The sequence below is a fragment of the Heterocephalus glaber genome, unplaced genomic scaffold, assembly GCF_053883595.1.
Source record: "Heterocephalus glaber isolate CG9 unplaced genomic scaffold, H.glaber_assembly_v1.0 deba00000331, whole genome shotgun sequence".
NCBI lineage: Eukaryota > Metazoa > Chordata > Mammalia > Rodentia > Bathyergidae > Heterocephalus > Heterocephalus glaber.
In genome coordinates this window covers 210,905-230,066 of record NW_028258142.1, presented here as the reverse complement: position 1 = coordinate 230,066, position 19,162 = coordinate 210,905, and the positions used below count along the sequence as shown (strand labels likewise).

Genomic DNA, 19,162 nt, shown 5'->3' with positions numbered 1-19,162 from the left:
TCCTGTCCCCTTCCCCTCCCTTCACCCCTTCGTCTTTGGACCTTTTTTCCTATTTTGAATTATCAGTTATTCATTTTAATCATTTTAACCCTTGTGTACACTATCAGTTTCTCACACTAGTGAAACTATTTGGTATTTACACATGTGTGTCCTATTTATTTCACTTAAGAGTATGGCCTCAATATGCATCCATTTAGCTATAAATGACTCTAGTGTTTTGTTCTTTATGGCTGAGTAGTACTCCATTTTATAAAAAAACCACATCTTCTTTATCCAGTCTCCAGTTGATGGGCATTTGGGCTGTTTCCAAGTTTTAGCTATCACAAACTGTGCTGCTGTGAACATGGGTGCACATATATCACTGTGGTATGATTCTTTTAATTCTTTGGGGAAGATCCCTAGCAGGGGAATAGCTGGGTCAAATGGGACCTCCAGTCCTAGTTCTTTGAGGTATCTCCATACTGATTTCCACAGTGGTCACACAAGTTAGAGAAACATTTTAAATAACAAAGCATGACTGAAACTTCACTTGGGAAGTATAAAGACAGGAGGGATCCTGAAAGTGGAAGTTTTGATTAGAGCCTGTTGTTCAGGAATAGTCCAAAAAGAAGAAAACTTTTGGAGATAATGGATGTGGAAAGATAGCAGGGTAATTATTTGGAGACAAGATTGAGAATAGGAAATATGCTGAGTGGGTTGAGGGTGGGTATAAGTCCATCAAGGACAGAGTAGTTTGATTGAGGGATGTAGAGAACGTGGACTTGAGCATCTGAGAACACAGGTGTGTATAGGCTATGGAAGTTTTAAGTAGTGATATGTAGGTAGCTTCTAGAACTGTGCTTGCCTCAATAGGGGAGTCTAGAACTGTGCTTGCCTCAGTAGGGGATGATCTAGAAGTGGACTCTGTAGATGTGGTATCGTCTTCCTAGAATTAGATTGAGCATATTCTTTTGATCACTAGCGGGTTACACAGAGGCTTTTTGTTTTAACCCTAGACCTTACCTAGTGATGTGACCTTGGACAAATGAATTAACCCTAAGGCATCAGTGTCCTCATAATCTCAGAGAAGGAACATGGAGAATTGATGCCTGGATTCTTGTCCCTGTTAGGGTGATGATTGTCTGCAGAAGCTGAGACAAATGTGGGACAGTCATTGCAGAGGAGGCTGAAAGATCACGTTTAGTGGGAAAGCTGCTGTGGCACTTCTGGAGGAGTTGAGAGATGAACATTTATGTTTAAAGTCTGTTTTGTAAATAGGTGGTATTCTCCAGTGGGAAAAATTGGAGAGGTTGTTCCAGGAATACGAATTTAGAGCCATGACCTGGTTGATTAACATCTGTCAGACCAGGGTGAGTGACTTCAGTTGTTTGAAATGCTCTGTTTGGAAGTTATAACTGAAATTTACAGAAAAGTTTCAAGAATAAAAACAGTATGAAGGACATTCATTACTCTTTACCCAGATTCATGGCTGTGACTGTGTTATCCTGTTTGCTTTGATATTTCCCCTTGCTGTGAACTCTGTGTGTGTTTATTACAAAGTAAGTTGTATACCTTATGGTTTTTTTTACCTAAATAACAGTGTGTGTATGTGTGTGTGTGTGTGTATGTATATATGTATTTTGGTACCAGGGATCGAACTCAGGTCCTTCTGCTTATGAGACAGGCAGTGGCACCACTGAACTAAATCCCCAGCCCAGTAGTGTATATTTTCTAAGGGTATGTATAGTTTTTTTAAAGCTACAGTTTATCAGCTTACATGAATATACCACCAATAGCATATTTTTATCTCATCACGACCAGCATTGTATTCCCCTTTAATAAGGGATTCAGTCTAGAGTTAGGTATTGGATTTGCTTGTCATGCTTCTTTAGCCTTCATTTAATGTGAATCAGTTGTTAAAAGTAGAATTCTATTCTGTGATTGGTTTCATCCCCTCAGTCCCCTTTTGTAGTGCTAATGATTCAACCCAGGGCCCCAGTCATGCTAGGCAAGCATGCCACTATGCTACACACCTAGCCCTTGTTTTATATAAAATATCAGTTTTAGGTAATATGTCAGTAAGAGTTTTTCATTCTCAAGTGCTCAGTTTTTGACTTGACTGGAACTGAACATACTTGTTAACATTAGATCCTTTGTAACCCTGAGGCTGCTCATTCATCTGAGTATGTTCAGGCGGTTCACTGACAGAAGTACTGACACACTTCAGGGGGGAAAATTGAGAAATTTCAGTCCCTTAAAGACATTAACTATTGGGTTAAATATGACTCATTTTGGGGGGCATACTTTTACTAATTTGTAGTTTTGCCTCATGAAAACTTTTGAAAATTTAAGCATTGTAAAACTGCATTATAAGTGAGAAAACAGACACAAACGTGAAAATAAACTTAATAAACCATTACTTCAGAATACCCATTATTAACATGTGATGTATCTATAGATTTTTTAAAAATAGGATATATTTACGTTTTTTTTTTAGTAAACGGGGTTTACTGTGTAAGAAGACAGTTGTACTTGCTTTTTCTTTTCCTTCTCTCAGAACCTTGTATTATGAACTTTTATCAGGTCTAACTTATGTGTCCTTAATGTACCTTAGCAGTTTACTGACTGGCTTGTACCATGGGGAACTTACAGAAAAGTTGCTGAGACCTTCTGAAATAAGAGAGTACTTATTCATTGCCCTTAAAGTGACTCTGCATTTCAGATTTTACAGTGAGATGTTACTCTGCCTTCTCATCCGATTTCCACAGCATATGTGACTACACTCTCATAGCAAGAATTAAACTTTAGATAGGAGGCTCTGGGGTTCTTGTCAACAGCTGGCTGAGAAGTGAGCCTTAAAGTAGATCTAAACCTTGCTATAGTATAGAATCTCATGAAGTTAAAATTAACAGCTGGGTATGGTGGCACAGACCTATAATACCAGCAAGTTTGAGGCCAGTTTAGTAAGTTAGCAAGACTCTTATCTCAAAGTAAAAAAAAATAAAAAGGCCTGGAGATGTAGCTCAGTGCTCTGGGTTTCATATCCAATACCACCAAAACAAACCAGCTAACAAAAATTATTTAAACAGTTAAAACTAAGGCTGGCTGCCTGCACAGTTTGTAGGGAACTATGCAAAATGAACATGTTGGGCATTGATTAGCTTCCATGGCACTTGGTACCTAGATCTGGGGTGGGCCTGAGGCCCCTTTTGAGTTGTCAGCCAACACACCGTGCTGCCAACGCAGGACAGGGATGGTTGCCACCTTGTCCCACCTTTGGGTTGTCACCTGTTTATTTATCTGTCCATCCCCCTATCTGAGCCAGATTAGTACATAGGGCAGTGTGGAATCTGACCTGCTGTCAACTTGGTCACTATCCTGGGTGGAAAATGAAAGTAAGGGGTTGGTGGCAGGGTAAGGACTAGAGGGGAAACTGAGAGGGATAGGGAGAGGGAGAGAGCAGAATCAGAATGGTGTCTGGGAAGGTTGGATGAGGGACCATGCATGCTGAGGGTCCAAGCTTGTGGCACACGCCCCATGCTCCATCAGACTCCACTTACATGAGCTAGAAATGGAGAGCTAAATTTATTCAGAATTTCAAGATGGTAATGACTGAGCGAGCATTAACCCCAGCATTTACATTATAAGCCCTGGGTGTCAGCATTGGTCCCTTGCCAATGAAGCCAAATACAATATATAACAAAATTTGCCATTTTAACGAACCAACCTACCTCCTGCCTTCCCTCTCTCTGTCTTTTGAGATGGGCTCTTGCTATGTTGCCTAAGCTGGCCTCAAGCTCCTAGGCTTAAGTGTTCCTCTTGCCTCAGCTTCCTGAATATCTGGGACTACGGACATGCACCACTGCACCTGGCTTTTATTTTAGCCATTTTAAGTTTAAAATTTAGTAGCATTAATTATATTCACAGTGTTTTAGAGCCATCACCATTGTCTATTTCTACAAGTTATTGTTATCTCAAGTAGAAACTGTAACCATTAAGCACTAAGTTCCCATCTCCCTGCCGGCCTAGTTCTAGGTAACTTCTGATATACCTGTCTCAGGATTTGCCTACCAGCGATACTCTGTATAAAGTAGAATCATAATATATTGATCCTTTTGTGTCTGGCTTCTATCACTTAGCATAATGTTTTTAAGCTTCATCTATGGTGTAGTTAAGTATCAAAACCTTTGTTATGGCTCAATAATGCTCCATTGTCTGATTATACCACATCATGATACCATTTCAACTGTTGTTGGGCATTTGGATTAATTCTTCCTTTTGGCTGTGTACTTTTGTGTTCAGATATTTTTTTAAGTCTCTGTTTTCAGTTATTTAGAGTGTATACTTAGGAGTAGAATGTTGGCTCAGACAGTAATCCTGTTTAGCTTTTTTTTTAGGAACAGCTGTACTTTTCTGTGTGAAGGTGTACCATTTTACATTCCTGTCAGCGATGTGCAAGAATTCCAGTTTATCCATATCATACTCAACCCTTGTTATTTATTTCCATTCTTAAGCTTCCTCCCTTCTTTCTTTTTAACTGTCTTCTTTTCCTTTTTTTCTCTTTTCCCCTTCCTTTTTGTTATCCGTGCAGGTGTGAAGTGGTATCTGATAGTGATTTTGAATTGTATATTCTTAAAGACAGGTGATACATAGCATTTTTTCATGTGCCTTCTGGCCATTTATATATCTTTGAAGAAATATATATTCAAATGTTTCGCTTGTTTTTAAATTGGGTTTATCTTTTTTTAAGTATAAAAAGATCTATTTAATGACAGATTTTGGCGGGGGTAAATTTTTAAAATGTAAAATAAATATTTGATTATATATTCTATGATGGGTTTTAAAAATATTTCAGCTTATTAAATAATGAGAAAACATGATAAGAGACCATCTCAAAACTCAAACTTTAAGATAAAAACCAAAGAAGCAGACTCTTCCCTTGCCTCAACTTCAGAAGAATCCCAAGAGGAAAACACATTTTAAAAATGTTTAAAGTATTTTATTATTAATGATATACTTTTATTTTTTATTTTTTTCAATTTTTATTTTTTAGTAGTACATGTTGTAATACACAATGATTATATATATATTACTTATGAGAAGTTCATACATGTGCATGACACATTTGAATTTTTTTAACCCATCCCCCTTTCACTGCTTTTGTCTCTTGGTCCCGTTTTGATTTGCAAAAGATTTATGTCCCTATTTCCTAGTATCTCTTTTATTTTGCTCTTTATTTATATTTTAGGTTTCTCATAAAAGAGAAATCAAATGATACTTAAACTTGTGTGTCTAATTTATTTCACTTAACATTATGGTCTCAAGGTGTATCCATTGTTCTCCAAATAACCCAAACCTATCCTTCTTTATGGCAGAGTAGTACTCCATTGTGTTTAAATACCATTTTCTTTTTCTTTTTTTTTTTTGGTATCAGGGATCGAACTCGGGTTCTTGTGCTTGCACAGCAGGTGGTGAAACCACTGAGCTAAATCCCCGGCCCTAAATACCATATTTTCTTTATCCATTCATCAGTGGACATATTGACCACTTCTAAGATGTAGCTATTATGAATTGTGCTTCTATAAACATGGGTTTTAATTTTTTGAGTAGTTTGTATACTGATTTCTGTAATAGTTGTGCTAGTTTACATTCCTACTGACAATATAGAAGGATTCTTTTTTCCCTGGAGCCTTTCCAGCATTTGTTATTAGTTGAGTTCTTGATGGTAGCCATTATTTCTGGAGTAAGATGGAATCTCAGTGTTGTTTTAATTCACACTTCTTTAATGGCCAGAGATACTGAACATTTTTTCATGTATTTATTGACCATATGTACTTCTTATTCTGAGAATTATCTGTTCATTTCAGTTGCCCTTTTTGATTGGGTCTTTTATTTTGGGAGAGGGTCTAATTTTTTTGAGTCCTTTACATATTCTAGATATTAGGCCCCAGTTTGAGGAATAGCTGGCAAATTGTTTTCATATTCTGTGGGTTGTCTGATTCATTCTGTTGGTCATTTTCTTTGCTTTGTAGAAGCTTTTTAATTTTATGACCCCCTTTGTTGATTCTTGTTGTTATCTCTTGTGCAGTTTGGAATTCAGAAAGTCTTTGCCTGTGCATATTTTTCAAGAGTTTTACCTATTTTATCTTCCAGCAGATTGTTTCTGTTTTAATTCATTAATGTGTATTCTGGTGGTGTTGGGTGAAACACTATGTAGATATCTATTAAGTACATTTACTCCAAGATTTGGTTCAACTCCAGTATTTCCTTGTTGATTTTTTGTGTAGTTGGTCTATTTGTAACAGTAGGGTATTGAGGTCCCTCCTATAATTGTGTTGGTGTTTATTATCTTATCCTTTATGTACATTAGTGTTTGTTTTATGAAGTTGGGTGCACTGGTGTTTATAATTGTTATTTCTTCCTGTTGGATTATTACTTTAACCAATATGTAGTGACCTTCTTTGTCTCTTCTGATCAGTTTTGGCTTGAAGTCTACTTTGTCTGAAATTAGGATAGCTACTCCTTTTTCTGGGTTCGTATTGCATGGAATATTGTTTTTCATTCTTTTTTTTTCCCCTGTGAATTTCTTTTTGGATTAAATGGGTTTCTTGTATATAGCATATATCATTGGCTTTTCTTTCTTTGTCCATTCTGCCAGTCTGTGGCGTTGATAGGGGAATTGAGACCATTCACATTGAGAGTTATTACTTATTGTATGAACTATTCCTGTCATTGCTTTATTTTCCTGTTGCTGACTCCCTTCCCCTGCTTTTTTTTTTGGTACCGGGGATCCAACTCAGGTCCTTGTGCTTGCGGGGCTGGCGGTGGAACCACTGAGCTAACTCCCAGACTTCCTGGTGCTTTTATCATGACCTGTGGCCCAAGAGTGAGCATCTGTCTGTCGTGTTTGTACCTTTCCCAGGTTCTCACATTAGTGCCATAGGCTGTCTGGTACTCCTTCATGGGATTGTGTGTACTTTAAAGGTCATGACTTGTCCCTTCATTGTGCCCACTTCTTGACATAGTTTGCAGTTTTTCTGTTTTGTTTTGTTTTGTTTTGTTTTGCTGTACTGCGGATTGAACTCAGGACCTTGCACTTGCAAGGTAGGCACGTTGCCACTGAGCTAAATCTCCTGCCCAGCAGTTTTATATTAATGAAGTATGCCACAAAGATAAGAAGCTTTTGCAAAGTGTGTTGTACATCTGTGCTTTCCATACATTTTGGGACACGTAGAAGGCAAAGTAGATTTTTTTTTCCAACTCCCCCCCCCAAAAAAAGTATCATAAGCCACCTGAACAAAGTGTGACTTCTAGAGAGACATGTAAAGTTGGTTCCCACATAACTTCTCCTTTAGTGACTGATGTTCACTCTTTGAAACACTTTTATTTGAAACTCCGTGGTACTGGTATGCTCTGCTGCACACTCTCATGGGACCTCCCTGCCCTGCCCTGCCCTGCCCTCCCCTCCCCTCCCCTCCCCTCCCCTCCCTTGCCCTGCCCTCCCCTCCCCTCCCCTCCCCTGCCCTCTTTTACTCTGCCCTCCCTCCCTTGTCTTACTGGCCGGCCACACCCGGTAGACCAGCTGGGCTCCAGCTCTACACTTTATGCTGCTACACTTTCTGACATAACTTTTCATAGCACTTACCACTAATGGAAGCCAGTATTTGCTTGTAAATTTTTTCTCCTAAATTATCTTTCTTAATTGTGAAACTGAGGTTGAAATCTGTCTTACTGAGGTTGGGTCCCCAGAGTCTAGCATTGAGCATTTGAGGCTTAAGTTATTGTAGAGGACAAAAAGATGAGGAATATATTTTGCCTTCCTTCATCTCTTCCAACCCCTTCCCCCCACCGTTTGGTGCCCTGTCAGCTGCAATTAGATGGGGTCCCTGCTCCCCCCTTCCCCACCTTTCCAGTCTTCTTGGTTCATGTGCCTCTTTCCCCTCTCCAGCATTCTGCCCTATTCCTTGGAGGCTTTTTCACACAGTGTTTCCCAAACAACCTTTTTGAGCTCATTTTTTTCACAGCTACTGATAGGTTTCCCTTACCCCTTTCTCTTTTTTTTCTGGCTGTGCTAAGGATCAAACCTAGGGCCTCTGTCATGCTAGACAAGTTCTTTACTACTGAGCTACATCCCCACCCAGTCCTTTAAATTTTAAATTTTGAGACAGGGTCTGCCCCAGGCTGGCTTCAAACTTGAGATCCCTCTGCCTCAGCCCCCTGAGTTGCTGGGATTATGAGCGTATGCCGCTATGCCCAGCTCCCTCACAATGTGTTCTGTCTTTTTTCTTGGAGGAAGTAACTTTTTGAGTGGAAAATGACTGTTCTGAGCATCAAACCTTCTGTATGTTCTAGATTTTGGTTGATCCTGCTGTGAAAGGTATAGTGTAAGATAAAAATACACTTTCATTTTTAAAGACAAATGGACTAAATAAATAGTGGCAAGGTACAGTTTGTTTTTTTTTGGCTACCAGGGATTGAACTCGGGACCTTGCACTTTCGAGGCAGGCAGTGAAACCACTGAGCTAAATCCCCAGCCCCCATGGTACAGTTTTAAACAGACTGTTTAGGATAAAATTTTTTGTAAAGTTCTTTGGTTTTTTTTTTTTTTATTAAGATAGGGTCTTGCTGTATAGTCTAGGCTGGTCTTGAACTCACTGTGTAGCCCAGGCTGTTCTCAAATTTGGGGCAGCCTCAGCCTCCCAAGTGCTGGGATTACAGGCGTGTGCCACCATGTCTGGCTTCAAAATCTCTTGTACTTTGAGGCACTTTGCTGTTTCTGTGTGTGTACTCACAAAGCTACCTGAGTTTTGAGAATCCTTACCTATATTTGGGCTTAGTTTGCATATACAAAAATGTAGATAATTTCTTGTTTGAAGTTTCACCTGGTTATTTCTTATGAAACTGTAATTTTAACTTGGGTCATTTCAACTTTTCCTCAGCTCTTACACTCTCGTGGGTACTCACTCTGTCAAAATTTGCTAATGTTTTTACTTTCATGTCTTTGTCCATGTAGATTTCTTATGTGTCAATCTCATTAGGTTCTAATAAATATTTATGTTCTAAATTTGTATATTGATTTTTCCCCTCTGTTTTTAAAAGGACCTTAAAGGCTTTGATCCAGGAGAGAAGTACTTTTATAACACATCGTGGGGAGATGTTTCTCTCTGGGAACCTTCTGGAAAGAAAGTGGTATGTATCTTTCTATTTGATTTTCATTAGGGGTGAGGAACATCATCACAGTTATTGATGGTGAATGAGTGGAAAAGAGGCATGAAGTAACCATTCCTGGAGGTAAGAGAAAAACATAACTTAATGTTTGATCATCCAGGATTATTAATGCTTTCAGAGTTCTCTGAATACAGAGTTGGTCTAGTGATACAGTGAAACTACTGTTTCTTCTTCATTCTAAAAAGCCACTGAACTTTTGATTTAATAACTGTTTTGAGTAAAAAATAATGCTTCTGGGTGTGGTGGCATAAGCCTGTGATTCCAGCACTCTAGGAGGCTGAGGCAGGATTGAAAATTGAAGCTCAGCTTCAGCAATTTAGCAAGACCCCATCTCAAAACAAAAAATTAAAAAAGGGCTGAGAATGTAGCTCAATTTGAAGGCCCTGGGTTCAGTCCTCAGTCTGTTTATATATAGATATTCCTCACTTAATGACCTACCTCTTTAATGACTGTTCAGACTTAATGACCAAGGTACGATGTTCAGACTTGTGATCTCCATTCAGGCTTATGATGCAGGAACATGAATGATACTGAGGCCTTTGGTGGCTTCTTTTACTTCGGTATCATAAACTCCTCGTTTAATGACTGAGTTACTATCCTGTGACTAGGTTGTTAAATGAATTAGTCACTAAATGTGTACATTACAATATTCAGAACAAAGAAATGGTCAAAGAAAACTCCAACTTCATGACTTTGCTTTTATTTGCTGGACTTTTACCATGCAGTACTATAATGTATAATAACAAAACTACAGTAGTCAGCAAAAATTACAGTACTGTATAAACTGTACCATACAAAAAAAGACATTGAAGCTCTATGAATAAGATGTACAGAATTGTACAAAAAAAAGACAGATCATAAGTATGAGCAGCAGGTTGTAAGTCCGAAAAGTTGTTAACCAGGTAGGTCATTAAAATGAGGAATATCAGTATTTGATTCTGTGTGCAAAAACTCCACAGATTCCTCGGTGAGTATACTGCCTACAGGACTGTATGGACAGTACTGTATATTTGCAACACTACCGTACAGTGTGTTTTTTCTGATGTCCAACCCAGGTGGGTACCTGTAGTGTGACAATGTGCATTACAGTACTTCTTTTTTATAAGCAGTAGTGTTGTTAGATCTGGGTACCTTATTCTGTATTGCACTATTGTGTACCCCTTAGTACGAGATACCATCAAAACGGAAAAGCGTCTATTCACCAGGAGAAAGTAGCAAGGAACAAAAGAAGGTTATCTTGACATGAAAATGAAGATCGTAATCGACTATGAAGCTGGCAAAAAAAGTTAAAGCAGTAGCACAGGACTTGAATCTGGGGTATTCAACCATTTCAACAATCCTGGAGGATAAAGACAATAAAAGAGGCAGCGAAAATATCAACAGTTTTAAACCATAGTTACTAGGTAACGGAAAAGGCTCACTCATGACACGGAAAAATTGATCTGATTTGATGACTAGATACAAAAAAGAATACTATTGAGTTTTTTAGTATTTCAAACCAAGGCATTCAGTATATTCAAGACTTTGAAGGGATATGAAGGTAAAGAATTGATGGAAAATTTTACAAGTCATAGATGGTTTCAGCGGGTTTGTTGGAAATTCAGCCTGCCTAATCAGTGTTAGTGGTGAGGTAGAAGCAGCAGAAAAATTTGACTAATTTGATAAAATCATTGAGAAAAGTGGCTACTGTCCAGAACAAATCTTTAGTATGGACAAAACTGGACTTTTCGGGAAGAAAATGCTAGAAAGTTTCTATGTACACAAAGAAGTTAAAACAATGTTCAACTTCAAGGCTTTCAAGGACAGAGTCACATTGTTGTTGGGAGGAAATGTTACTGGGTTCAAGTTGAAGCCTTTCTTTCTCAGTGATAACTCTGAGAACCCAGGTACATTGAAGCAGGTTAGTAAGCATGCACTGTCTCTTTACTATGGAGCAAACAATAAGGCATAGATGACAGTAGCCTTATTTGAAGATTGGTTCATCAGCTGCTTTATACCTTCAGTGAAGTTTTACCATCTGGAAAAGGGTATTCCTTTTTTTTTTTTTTTTTGGTACCAGGGATCGAACTCGGGTCCTTGTGCTTGCGAGGCAGGTGCCGGAACCACTGAGCTAAATCCCCGGCCTGGGTCTTCCTTTTAAAATTATCTTCCTGCTTGATAGTGCTCCAGGATACCCCCCGCATCTCGATGATTGTAATATACCCAGACAGAGGTAAAAGTAGTTGTGTCTGCCTAAAAACACAACTGCTATCCTACAGTTCATGAATGAGGGGGCTGTAGTTAACATTCAAAGTGTAGTATTTGTGCACAACTTTTTGCAAAGCTGTAGCAGCAACAGAAAACAGTGAAGTAACCCTTGGTGATTTCTGGAAATCATATACCATTTTAGACTACATTAAAAACATTGAAGGGCCGGGGGTTTAACTCAGTGGTTCCACCGCCTGGCTCGCAAGCGCAGGGTCTCAAGTTCGATGCCCGGTACCAAAAAAAAGAACATTGAATCATCTTGGGAAGGAGTGACAGAAAAGTATATGCAAGAAATATGGAAAAAATGCCCAAAACGTTTTGTGCATGACTTGGAGCATTTGACAAAGATGAACATGTCAGTGTCATAAATGAAACAACTGTGGAACTTGCTAACATGTTTAATTTGGAGGTTGAAGGGCAAGATATTGAGGAATTAGTAGAATATGCTAAGGGAGAGGTAGGTATAGAAGATTTAATAGAGTTAGAAGCATAGCAAGACTTAGAAGGGGAGGAGGAGGAGAAAGAGGGAAGAATTGAAGAAGTTCACTGCAAAGGGATTAGTGGATGTGTTCTCAAAAGTGAATGCAACTATGTTAGAACTAGAGGGTATAGGTATAGATCCAAATGTTGAATGGTTCATGAAAGTGGAACAGCCAATGAGTGAACTTTTACAATGCTATCATGAAGTTTATGAAGCAAAAAGGAAAATGACAAAGCAGATTACACAAATGGGATTCTTCTTTTTTTTTATTTTTTGGTTTTTTGAGACAGGATTTTACTATGTAGCCCAGGCTGACCTTGAACTCACAACGATCCTTCTGCCTCAGCCTTCCAAGTGCTGGGATCACAGGGATGTGCCACCATGCCCAGTGGGATTATTCTTGAAAGCTATACCCAGGACCCCTACTTAGTTTTTCCATTTCTACCTTGTCATCTCCCTTAACTGGGCCTTTTACTTCTGATCATAATTCTGATGATGATACCGACAGGACTTTGAAGGATTCAGTGACAAAAATGTTAGCTTGAATATCTTTTTTTTTTTTTAAATGCTGTTCTGTACATCTTGCTTATATAGCCTCAGTGTCTTATTTTTGTACAGTAAACTTGTTCATAGAGTACTGTAACTTTAGCTGATTGTACTGTATAATACAGTACTATAGTTTTATGTTGTTATACCTTATAGTACTACATGTAAGAGTTATACAAATAAAAGCAAAGTCATCAAGTTGGAATTTTCTTTGACCATTTCTTTGTTCTGAATATTGTAATGTATATACTGTATATATAGTTCCTCATCTAATGACCAATTCATTTAACGACTTAGTCTCAGGAATGGAACTCAATCATTAAACAAGGATTGCCTGTTTGAAGATCTTTAATGTCATGCATTTCATGCCTCATTGATTTTTCTCATCAGAATTCCTAAAATGTCCTATAATATTCAGTATATAGTAACTCTCTGCATGTGTGTGTGTGTGTGTGTGTGTGTGTGTGTGTGTGTGTGTGTTACTAGAGATTAAACCCCCAGGGTATTGCTAGGCAAGTACTTTACCCCTGAGCTATATCCTCACCTCTTACATGCTTTTCATATCAGAGTTCTTCAAAGTGGCTGCATGGTTTTGCTATCCCCACCATCATTGTGTTTATTGACTTTATCTGTTTCCCATTTTCATAGATGTGTAGCATTGCTTTGGTTTTAGTTTTCATTTTGCTAGTAACTAAAGATGTTGAACTGCTTCTCATGTGTCTTTTTGGCATCCAGATACCTAAAGTGCTCAATTCTTTTGCCTATTTTAAAAAAGAAAAAGTTGGACCATTTGTTTTCCTGTTGGGATTTGAACTAGTCCAAATGTGTTTTGGGTACCCGTTCTATGTTAGGTGGTTTGCAGGTATCACCTCAGCCTGTGACTTGTTTTTTTCCAGCTTCTAGTAGTCTTTCTAAGGAGTGGACACTCTTGTCCAGTTTTATTATCTTTGTTTTTGTAGATAATCTCTATAGTATCACATTTTAGAAAATTTGCCTCCCCCAGACGTTGATTCAATACTAGCAGATAATTAGTGTGCACTTGTTACGAACTTCCACTGGTTCTTCTGAGTGTCATTTTTGTTGCATATACAAATTTTCTTTGGTACTGGAGATTGAACTCAGGACCTTGCACTTGTGAGGCAGGTGTGGTGCCACTGAGCTAAATCCCTGGCCCCACAAGTTGTTTTTTTTTTTTTTTTGGTACCTGGGATCGAACTTGGTTCCTTGTGCTTGTGCAGCAGGCGACGAAACCATTGAGCTAAATCCTTGGCCCCCAACAAGTTTTAATACTGTATTTCATTGAGTTGAAGATGAACTATTTTTAATGAGCCATCAATAAAACTAGAATAATACTTAAACAGCATTGTACCACAAGCCATCAGTTCTACAGTTCTAAAATACATCTAGATTTTAGATATGTTAAAATATGAAAAAGTATGTCTCTTAGAATTATTGAAATGAATTCTCTTGAGGGGAGCTGGGGCTAGTGTGTGTGGTTGTGACCTTGCACGAGATCCTAACAGAAATTCTAGAACCTGGGTTTTGGCCAGTCCTGAGAAAACAGTTACATGGTGCTAAATGTGTGGATAAATTTTCTGATCTTGACTCGAGGGAAAACTGCATGAGTAGGAGAGGGTAACCACATCTTGAAGAGTAGGCGTGTGCGTGTGTGTGTGTGTGTGTGTGTGTGTGTGTGTGTGTGTATCTACAACTTTGTAGAGAGGATTGAAATCAACCATAGGTTGCTGCATGCCACGGCCCACTATGGTCATCCAGTGAAGTGTATCTAGTCTGTCTAGGTCTTGGCATCCTTGTTTGTGCAATGAGAGTAGGTGTCTTGTGGTTCACATGTGGTAGGCTGTTGTGTCAATGTCTGTTTTTAGTCCCTGAGCTTGTTGAATGCCCCAAAGTTCATTAAGTAATAATTCCATATGGTCAGTGCCATGTCAGTGGGCCTGTCCTTATTTCAGGACTTTTCATAATGTGTATTTAGGCACGGCTACCTTTTTTTTTTTAAACTGTTTATCAGTTTATTGGGCACTTGCATACACCAAGCATCATCTCTTTGCCTCTTCCTGTTTCTAGTAATGGAGAAGTTAAAAAACAGTAATGAAGAATCTAACAATTTGAAAGCTAGGTCAGTTGTAGATGAATTCTGAGTTTCACAGTTTGGGTTTAAAATGACTTTTGCACTGAGAAAAATGAGAGAAAGTGTGTGTGTGGGGAGTCACTTTCTCTTGCAGAAAGTTAAATATGTAAGTTTATTTTAGGGGATGCAGTTAATTCAAAGATAGGGCTAAGGGCTAAGATTTGTGGTTTTAGAGTATAGCTTGACAGGGATCAGAAAATGGAGTTTTGGGCCAGATTCTGAGTTTTTATGGCCAATAATCTAAGAAAGTTGGTATTTAAATGTTTAAATAAAGACAAAAAGAATACTTTTTGCAATATGTAAAAATTATGTGAAATTGGAGTCATTATCCTTAAATAAACTTTTGTTGGACCACAGTTATGCCCAGATACTGTCTGTTATTCACAGGTCCTTGTGTACCCACCACAGTGGCAGTGCAAAGGCTAGGTAGTTGCTATAGATACTGCATGCAAAGCCCCATAAAAAGCCTAAAGCATCATTGTCTGTCCCTTTGCAGAAAATGCCTCTTAAGTGCTGGCTTGGAAAAACACTGCTCCTTAAAGGGTGATAAGAGTCAGAGTATAGCACACAAGAGGAAGGAAGAGCATGGCACACATACACTGCAGGAAGATACCTTGGTAGCTTTCTTACTCTAAGACTTTCTTTTTTTTTGACAGAGATACCGAACAAAGCCATACTGTTGTAGTCTCTGCAAATACTCAACAAAAGTGCTTACTTCACTCAAAAATCATTTACATCGTTATCATGAAGATGAAGCTGACCAGGAGCTGGTGATCCCCTGTCCCAACTGTGCATTTGCCTCACAGCCCAAGGTGGTGGGAAAGCACTTCAGAATGTTCCACGCCCCTGTTCGGAAAGTCCAGAACTACACAGTGAATATTTTAGGTGAGACTAAATCTTCTAGGAGTGATGTGATCAGTTTCACATGTTTGAAATGTAACTTTTCAAATACTTTGTACTATAGCATGAAGAAGCATGTGCTGGTGGCCCATTTCCACTACTTAATTAACTCCTACTTTGGGCTGCGAACTGAGGAAATGGGGGAGCAGCTGAAAGCCAATGATGTGCTTCCTGTGGACAAGGTGCCCACATCTGACAGATATTACTGTAAAAAATGCAACGCCAATGCCAGCAGCCAGGACGCTTTAATGTATCATATCTTGACATCAGATGTGCACAGGGACTTGGAGAATAAGCTTAGGTCTGTGATTTCAGAACACATTAAGAGAACCGGACTTTTGAAACAAATGCATATTGCTCCAAAACCAGTGGCCCGATTGGCCATACCTCCAAACACCAGTGCTGCGGGCATTGCAACCCCTCCTCCTTGCTTTCATCTTGCTTTGCCACAGAACAGTCAGAGCTCATCTGTGGTACAGCCAGTGGTGCCAGGCACGTCCGGGACCCTTACCCATTCTTCATCTGCTGTTGCCCAGTCACATGTGGCTCTAGTCTCCAGTCCTTTGCCTGTGTGCCAGAGCAGCCTCACCCTGCAGCCCTCAGCTCCTCAGCCTGTCTTTCTCTCTCACAGGCTCCCACTTAATCAGCCTGTGAATCCTACTGTGCTGCCCCTGAGTCAGCCAGGTGGGCCTACAAATAAGTCTGTTGGAACAAGTGTCCTCCCCATGAATCAAGCTGTCCGGCCTGGAGTGTTACCCCTTACCCAGCCTGGGGGGCCCATAAGCCGACCTGTTAGGCCTGGTATCCTGCCTGCCAGTCCCTCTGTCACCCCTGGGGTTCTGCAGGCTGTCTCACCAAGTGTGATTTCTGTGGGTCGGGCGGCCCCATCAGGGGTCCTCCCTGCAGGCCAGATAACCCCTGCTGGGGTTATTCCTGGACAGACAGCAACTTCTGGGGTCCTCCCAGCTGGCCAGGTAGTCCAGTCAGGGGTTCTCCCTGTTGGTCAGACGGCCCCCTCTCGAGTTCTCCCGCCTGGCCAGACAGTGCCCTTAAGGGTTCTCCCTGCAAACCAGGTGGTCCCATCTGGACTGCTTTCTCCTAACCAGACAATGCCCTCAGGAGTCGTCCCTGTGAACCAGGGTGTGAATTCTGGTGTTCTGCAGCTCAGCCAGCCTGTTGCATCAGGAGTCCTTCCTGTAGGCCCACCAGTGAGGCCTGGTGTGTTACAACTCAGTCATTCTGTCAGCACCAGCATCCTGCCTGTGAGTCAGCCGGTAAGAGCAGGAACGTCACAGAACACCGCCTTCCTCACGTCAGGCTCTATTCTCAGGCAACTCATCCCTACTGGGAAACAGGTGAATGGGATCCCCACCTACACACTAGCTCCTGTGTCTGTGACCTTGCCTGTACCCCCTGTTGGTGGTGTTGCAACTGTCACCCCACCCCAGGTGCCTGTCCAGCTCCTGCCATCCGGTGCAGGTGGGCAGATGGCTAGTTCTCTGCCCAGCCTGCCCTCCCCACAGGTGCTAGTGAGTGCTGCCCAGAGTGTGTTTGTTCAGGCCACCTCACCTGTGGTGGACACAAATCAGGTGCTCAAACAGGCCAAGCAGTGGAAAACCTGCCGTGTTTGCAATGAGCTCTTCCCATCTAATGTCTACCAGGTTCATATGGAAGTGGCTCACAAGAATAGTGAGTCCAAGCTCTGCCGGGTTTGCAATGAACTCTTCCCCTCCAACGTCTATCAGGTTCACATGGAAGTGGCTCACAAGCACAGTGAGTCGAAGTCCAGTGAGAAACTTGAACCTGAAAAGCTGGCAGCCTGTGCACCTTTTCTGAAGTGGATGAGGGAGAAAACTGTCCGCTGCCTCTCCTGCAAGTGCTTGGTCTCAGAGGAAGAGCTGATGCACCACTTGCTCATGCATGGCTTGGGGTGCTTGTTCTGTCCATGTACTTTCCATGACATTCGGGGTCTCTTGGAGCACAGCAGAGCTAAGCACCTTGGGAAAAAGAGGCTGCCTATGGATTATAGTAACAGGGGTTTCCAGTTGGACCTTGATGCTAATGGCAACCTGCTGTTCCCCCATCTTGATTTTGTCACTATATTGCCAAGGGAGAAGCTTGGGGAGCGTGAGGTTTACCTGGCCATCCTTGCTGGGATCCACTCCAAGTCATTGGTGCCTGTGTATATTAAGGTGAGGCCTCAGCCAGAGAGCGTATCCAACAATCCCAGCAAACAGAAGCTGACCTGCCCTTTCTGTTTTGGCACCTTCGTGACAGCTGATGCCTATGAGCTACACCTGAAGGAGAGGCACCATGTCATGCCGACAGTCCACACAATGCTCAGGTCTCCAGCCTTCAAGTGCATCCACTGCTGTGGGGTCTACACTGGAAACATGACCCTGGCCGCCATTGCTGTTCATTTGCTGCGTTGTAGAAGTGCTCCCAAGGATAGCAGCTCAGACCTGCAAGTCCAGCCAGGTTTTATTGAGAGCAGCGATTTGGTATTAGTCAATGGGGAAGTGATTCCTGATTCTACCTTTCCTATAAAGAGAAAGCTGCCAGATGGCCATTTGGGGACAGAAGACCAAAGGGGTGGGGAGGAATCACCACTTGTTGTAAATTCGGAGGCAGCCCCAGGTCTGGAGAAAGGGACAAGTGCTGTGCCTTTGAAGAGACAAAGGAATGAAAGTAGGACAGAGGGACTGCTGGTTAATGATGATGCACTCCAGGTTTTAGTATTAGATCCTAAAAAATATGAAGGCCGTTCATATGAGGATAAAAAGCAGTTTCTTAGAGATTATTTCCATAAGAGACCATATCCTAGTAGAAAAGAAATAGAACTACTGTCTTCACTGTTATGGGTGTGGAAAATTGATGTGGCTTCATTTTTTGGAAAAAGAAGATATATTTGCATGAAAGCAATAAAAAACCACAAGCCCTCTGTACTTCTAGGCTTTGATATGTCTGAACTTAAAAATGTTAAACACAGATTGAACTTCGAGTATGGACCAGAAAACTTGTAAGTCTGTAGTGCTAGGCGATAGTTTTCAACTGAGGTTTTAAAGATGTTCTCCCTCGCTGTGTTAAGTTGTCAGTGTCAGTGTCTTTATGCTGCTCTACAGGAGTTTCAGGTGCTCAGAAGGACTTCTGTCAAGGCAGTGAATAGTTCTTCAGATTTATTGTTTCTTGCAGTTTGATTTGTAATTGTTATTCCCCTGTCATGTAAATTACATCTTTTGGTATTCCATGCACGCCTTTTTTTCTCACTAGTGTCACTATCAAATGATAAAAAACTGAAATTACAAATACTTGTTCTTTTAATTTTAGGAAATTTCAGCTTGTTTGAGAATACTTGATTAGTAGAAAATTAAAGTATTGCTCTTCCTTAGCTTTACAGGTAGTAGCTAATGACACATACATGTTTAGAGATACAAGTACAGTCCTGTGATGTGTATGGCTCCCTAAGGACACACTGCATTAACTCTTGCTGATTGTTGTTTGCGAGCTGTTTGCTTATGAAATTATAATTTTGGTTTATACTTTTTCAGTTTTGTCCTGATACCTTTTTCAAAAAACATCGTAACTCATAGGAAACCAGATATTTTCATTTATTAAAAATATCCTGAGTCAGA

At 40.4% G+C, this 19,162-nt stretch overlaps 1 protein-coding gene across 3 annotated transcripts in view; it reads left to right on the top strand.

Annotated features, from left to right (window-relative positions):
• Nucleotides 1-19,162, top strand: part of Adnp2 (ADNP homeobox 2) — a 30,050-nt gene extending 10,888 nt beyond the window's left edge. For 2 of the 3 annotated variants that reach the window (XM_004861898.4, XM_004861897.4), the window contains exons 3-4: nt 9,079-9,168; nt 15,287-19,162. In XM_004861898.4, the coding sequence (XP_004861955.2) occupies nt 9,079-9,168; nt 15,287-18,553 (3,357 nt within the window). In that variant the 3' untranslated portion in view covers nt 18,554-19,162. Of the gene's footprint in view, nt 1-1,257; nt 1,350-9,078; nt 9,169-15,286 lie in introns of all 3 variants that reach the window. The other variant, XM_013078544.3, reaches the window with a different exon arrangement.